The 6,411-nt window shown below is 48.2% G+C and overlaps 1 protein-coding gene across 1 annotated transcript in view; it reads right to left on the reverse strand.

Annotated features, from left to right (window-relative positions):
* LOC139568246 (sterile alpha motif domain-containing protein 1-like) overlaps window positions 1-1,517 on the reverse strand; it is a 10,140-nt gene extending 8,623 nt beyond the window's left edge. Inside the window, exon 1 of the mRNA XM_071389999.1 lies at window positions 43-1,517. Within this exon, the coding sequence (XP_071246100.1) occupies window positions 43-1,515 (1,473 nt within the window). The 5' untranslated portion in view covers window positions 1,516-1,517. The remainder of the gene's footprint in view (window positions 1-42) is intronic.
* Between the last annotated feature and the right edge of the window lie 4,894 nt (window positions 1,518-6,411).

Genomic DNA, 6,411 nt, shown 5'->3' on the forward strand with positions numbered 1-6,411 from the left:
GTGTAGTCTAGGCTATAGGACGTGTTGGAAATATTAAGTTACCTTTTTCCCAATGTGCTTATCCTGCAGTGCGCTCTTAAGCAGTCTGTTAGCGGGGCCGGTTGGCTTCGCGGGGGCTGCCTCCACTCCCCTCACCGGGAGAGTGATGTTCCCACACCGGGTCCTCCGCAGCCGACCTCTCGCCACCTCTCTCTCCAGAACCACCTTGACCCTGTTGCGGGTCAGCTTACCCTCAGATGAGAGGCCGTCTTGGCTGGTCAGGTAGCCCAGGATCTCCTTCAGTCCCAGTGGCTTGTGTCCCCCGCGGGTCTCCCCTCTTAACGCGGAGGCTCGGTTCTGCTCGGCTAGTCTGCGGACGGAGGCGATCAGTCTTTCGCCCAAATCCGAGCTGGTCTGCCCGCTGCCCCCGACCCACGGGTTCCCCTCACATCGGCCGGCCCGGAGTTTGGGTTTGACAAGTGGGGATGCTGGCTGAAGCTGTTTCGGCCGCATGAGGTGGCTGTTGCTGCTGGAACTTGAACTGGCGCTTCCCTGGCAAATTTTATGTTCCGTTTCAGCAGCAACACCAACGCAGCTACTGCTGCCCTCCTGCCCCGCCGTCTCCACCTCCCATGCGCCACCACAGACCCCCTTTGCTTTGCTCGGAGCGCCGCTCCCATCTTGGCCCGGTTTTGTTTCGTGGTTGCCGGCCAAAGGGCTGCTGCCACCCCCCTCCTGCCCTCCTCCTCCTCCTCTTTCTCCTAATCTCTTGTCTTTTGACGCACTTGCTTTCCCACTGCAGCCTCTCCCGGCAGCACAGCCCGTTTCAGCACAGCCCGTTTCGCCACAACCCGGGCAACAGCCAGGGCCGTTTCCGCTATTCAGTGGAAAAAGCTTTTGTTTTTTCTCGGAGGTGAGACCCGGAGTTTCGGGCCGGGGGTCTGGGTACTCACTCGGCTCGGAGACAGAATCCTCCTCTCGGTCCCGGCTCTCCACCTCCTCTAGGTCGGTAAAGCTGTGCGCGCTGTCCCCGTTGTTGTTCAAACTGGAGTGTATGGCTTTCTCTCCCTCCACCTCGCTACCGCCGCCGTTACCCGGCGTGAAGTCACTCTTCTTTCGACTCTTTCTCTGCACCTTCGCCGCATTCCTGTAGGATATGGAGCCCTTGTAGCTAACTTTGAGCACTGTTTGCTCTTGGATCAGTTTCTCCAGTTCCTCCCGGGTTCTGTCTGGATCCGAGCCGTGTCTTCTCCGGACCATACGACATATTCTCTCAAGGTCCGGTCGGGCTTTCCGTGAGCGTAGAGAGTCGATGGTCTCGAGGATCCAGTCCCGGTACTTGGATTCGGACATTTTTGTTGTTGTTTTCCCAGCGGTTGAGTTTGGGTTTGGCCGAGTGCGTCTTTTCTCTCTTGTTGTTTCTGAAGTGACGCTGTAAGACGCTCTCCTATACCGACCCAGTGCGAGCAGAGAGCGAGCCCGGCAGAGCGGAGAATGAAGAACGGAAGCCTCGATGTGCGCCTGCGTTGGCCACATTGTGCGCTTAAGGTGGACTGACGAAGATTGCGTCCCCTTCAGTTCACCAACAGCAGACATACGCGGACGGTAGCTTATTTAAGGTAGCGTTTTTTTCGTTTTTTTTGCGCATCTCAAGCAGATCGCTCTTTGTTCACATTCCCGCTGCTTTTGGGAAACGTGAACACGCTTTTATTGGTTGTAATACATACACAGATTTGGAAATGGTATTATTTAGTATTTCTGCATATGAACACGTCTTCGGCGGGTCTCTCCAGAGTCCAGACTAAAGAGCCAACAGTTGGCTGGATGACTGTATTAGGAGACTGCAGCATTCTCTCACCTCTAGGCTAAACTGTTTTACAGGAAACGCGTCTCATAGGCCTATACAGAGTCTGTTGGTCTCTAATTAAATATAAAAGATGGATTGAATAGGTATACAGTTGTGTGTGTGTCCGTGGTTTTCAGACCTCTCCTCAGGGAGCCCCAGCCAGTCTGATCTATTCTACAGTTAGGCACCAAGGTGAACTAGTTCAGGGATACAACAAAGTGGTCAAATGTCTGGGCGTTTATCCGGTAAACTGAACCCACAACGAGCGGGATGGGAAAAACTGGGCTACATCAAGCAAACAAAACAGCACACACAATCCCTTGTGTTGGTCATTTTAACAAGTAAAACTTTATTGTACTGATACTCAAGTTGCAAAATATTACACTTTGTGTTTTATAGTTTTGTTTTTCATGTGGTGGTATTAGATAGTGTCTTTAAACACCTCCCTTCGCAGTGCTGAGGATCAGATAGGGCTGCTGCGGTCCAGAACTTTCCCCAAATTCTCAGTTTTTACACAAATCCTGGTGGAAGGAATCCCGGATTTCCTGCTCATTCCCTCATATTTACAGGAATCTTCCAACCAGGATTTGTGGAAAACCAGGCAATTTAGAATTGTGCAACCCCAGTCATATGGTTTAAAAAGACTATAGGCCTTATGTATTTTCCTAGAAAGTGCAACAGTATGTATATAGTATATATATATATATATACACCAGCATTGTGCCTGTCCACGGCTGAGAGGAGGATGACCTGGAAATACAATGAGGAGACTGTGATGGAGGAGATAAACAGCTGTCCACGGTTACGTCCCAAATGGAACACTGTGCCCTACTTAGTGCACTACTCTTTACCAGAGAACCCTATAGGGTCTGGGTCAAAAGTAGTGCACTACTCTTGACCAGAGAGCTCTATAGGCCTGGGTCAAAAGTAGTGCACTACTCTTGACCAGAGAGCTCTATAGGCCTGGGTCAAAAGTAGTGCACTACTCTTGACCAGAGAACTCTATAGAGTCTGGGTCAAAAGTAGTGCACTAAATAGGGAATATGGTGTCATTTGGGACGTGCCCTATGATATTAGGCGACGGTACACGACATTAAAGAGTAGAAGAGAATATGGAATTGTATTCAAAGGAGAAGGGTGTTAAGACAATGTAATAATAATAATAATAATGATAATATAATGGTATTTTCAATCCTGGACAACTGAGTTAGAGAATGTAATTACACCTTTCTAATACAAGATGTCAAATGAGTTGTGATGTGTTTAACGTGAGAATGAGTAAACTACTGGGCCGGATTTGAGAAAAGGAATGCAGGTCATTCAGAAGGCAGAACATGAACTGGTTTCACGACGCTCAGTTGATACGAGCATCACGGCACTAGAGGTTCAACTCCCGCCGGGCACAACCAGACAACAGAACACCTGACCGTGGCTTTGGATAGAGGTTCAAATCCCGCCGGGCACAACCAGACAACAGAACACCTGACCGTGGCTTTGGATAGAGGTTCAACTCCCGCCGGGCACAACCAGACAACAGAACACCTGACCGTGGCTTTGGATAGAGGTTCAACTCCCGCCGGGCACAACCAGACAACAGAACACCTGACCGTGACTTTGGATAGAGGTTCAACTCCCGCCGGGCACAACCAGACAACAGAACACCTGACCGTGGCTTTGGATAGAAGCATCTGCTATGTGGCTTATTATTATTATTATTATTATTATTATTATTATTCATCTGAACGGAACTAGTGTCAAGACAGAAGTGTACAGTTGAGTGTATGTATTAACACAAGGACAAGGTAGGAGAGGGGGAGGGTGGGGTGTGTAGACTATATGGGGGAGGTGAGTGCAGAGTATTGTGTGTTTGTCACAAATGGCACCCTATTCCCTTTAGAGTGCACTACTTTTGACCAGAACCCATATAGGGGTCTGGGGTGTGTAGAACCCATAGGGGTCTGGGGTGTGTAGAACCCATAGGGGTCTGGGGTGTGTAGAACCCATAGGGGTCTGGGGTGTGTAGAACCCATAGGGGTCTGGGGTGTGTAGAACCCATAGGGGTCTGGGGTGTGTAGAACCCATAGGGGTCTGGGGTGTGTAGAACCCATAGGGGTCTGGGGTGTGTAGAACCCATAGGGGTCTGGGGTGTGTAGAACCCATAGGGGTCTGGGGTGTGTAGAACCCATAGGGGTCTGGGGTGTGTAGAACCCATAGGGGTCTGGGGTGTGTAGAACCCATAGGGGTCTGGGGTGTGTAGAACCCATAGGGGTCTGGGGTGTGTAGAACCAATAGGGGTCTGGGGTGTGTAGAACCCATAGGGGTCTGGGGTGTGTAGAACCCATAGGGGTCTGGGGTGTGTAGAACCCATAGGGGTCTGGGGTGTGTAGAACCCATAGGGGTATGGGGTGTGTAGAACCCATAGGGGTCTGGTGAAAAGTAGTGCACTATATAGGGAACAGGGGGCCATTCAGAACACATTCCAGTATGTGTGGAGCAACTAGCCTAGTACATAGGAGACAGTTGTTACAGAGACAGGTATCTGTCCCAATATGCTAGCCTAGTACATAGGAGACAGTTGTTACAGAGACAGGTATCTGTCCCAATATGCTAGCCTAGTACATAGGAGACAGTTGTTAGAGACAGGTATCTGTCCCAATATGCTAGCCTAGTACATAGGAGACAGTTGTTACAGAGACAGGTATCTGTCCCAATATGCTAGCCTAGTACATAGGAGACAGTTGTTACAGAGACAGGTATCTGTCCCAATATGCTAGCCTAGTACATAGGAGACAGTTGTTAGAGACAGGTATCTGTCCCAATATGCTAGCCTAGTACCTAGGAGACAGTTGTTACAGACAGGTATCTGTCCCAATATGCTAGCCTAGTACATAGGAGACAGTTGTTACAGAGACAGGTATCTGTCCCAATATGCTAGCCTAGTACATAGGAGACAGTTGTTAGAGAGACAGGTATCTGTCCCAATATGCTAGCCTAGTACATAGGAGACAGTTGTTACAGAGACAGGTATCTGTCCCAATATGCTAGCCTAGTACATAGGAGACAGTTGTTACAGAGACAGGTATCTGTCCCAATATGCTAGCCTAGTACATAGGAGACAGTTGTTACAGAGACAGGAGTCTGTCCCAATATGGTAGTTAGGAGACAGTTGTTACAGAGACAGGTATCTGTCCCAATATGGTACTTAGGAGACAGTTGTTACAGAGACAGGTATCTGTCCCAATATGGTAGTTAGGAGACAGTTGTTACAGAGACAGGTATCTGTCCCAATATGGTAGTTAGGAGACAGTTGTTACAGAGACAGGTATCTGTCCCAATATGGTAGTTAGGAGACAGTTGTTACAGAGAATGGCCCTGTCCCAATATGGTAGTTAGGAGACAGTTGTTACAGAGAATGGCCCTGTCCCAATATGGTCGTTAGGAGACAGTTGTTACAGAGACAGGTATCTGTCCCAATATGGTAGTTAGGAGACAGTTGTTACAGAGACAGGTATCTGTCCTAATATGGTAGTTAGGAGACAGTTGTTACAGAGACAGGTATCTGTCCCAATATGGTCGTTAGGAGACAGTTGTTACAGAGACAGGTATCTGTCCCAATATGGTAGTTAGGAGACAGTTGTTACAGAGACAGGTATCTGTCCCAATATGGTAGTTAGGAGACAGCTGTTACAGAGACAGGTATCTGTCCCAATATGGTAGTTAGGAGACAGTTGTTACAGAGAATGGTGCCTGTCCCAATATGGTAGTTAGGAGACAGTTGTTACAGAGAATGGTGCCTGTCCCAATATGGTAGTTAGGAGACAGTTGTTATAGAGAATGGTGCCTGTCCCAATATGGTAGTTAGGAGACAGTTGTTACAGAGACAGGTATCTGTCCCAATATGGTAGTTAGGAGTCAGTTGTTACAAAGACAGGTATCTGTCCCAATATGGTAGTTAGGAGACAGTTGTTACAGAGACAGGTATCTGTCCCAATATGGTAGTTAGGAGACAGTTGTTACAGAGAATGGTGCCTGTCCCAATATGGTAGTTAGGAGACAGTTATTACAGAGAATGTCCCTGTCCCAATATGGTAGTTAGGAGACAGTTGTTATAGAGACAGGTGCCTGTCCCAATATGGTAGTTAGGAGACAGTTGTTATAGAGACAGGTATCTGTCCCAATATGGTAGTTAGGAGACAGTTGTTACAGAGACAGGTATCTGTCCCAATATGGTAGTTAGGAGACAGTTGTTACAGAGACAGGTATCTGTCCCAATATGGTAGTTAGGAGACAGTTGTTACAGAGACAGGTATCTGTCCCAATATGGTAGTTAGGAGACAGTTGTTATAGAGACAGGTGCCTGTCCCAATATGGTAGTTAGGAGACAGTTGTTACAGAGACAGGTGCCTGTCCCAATATGGTAGTTAGGAGACAGTTGTTACAGAGACAGGTATCTGTCCCAATATGGTAGTTAGGAGACAGTTGTTACAGAGACAGGTATCTGTCCCAATATGGTACTTAGGAGACAGTTGTTACAGAGACAGGTATCTGTCCCAATATGGTAGTTAGGAGACAGTTGTTACAGAGAC

This window comes from Salvelinus alpinus, chromosome 2, assembly GCF_045679555.1.
Source record: "Salvelinus alpinus chromosome 2, SLU_Salpinus.1, whole genome shotgun sequence".
NCBI classification, from domain to species: Eukaryota; Metazoa; Chordata; class Actinopteri; order Salmoniformes; family Salmonidae; genus Salvelinus; species Salvelinus alpinus.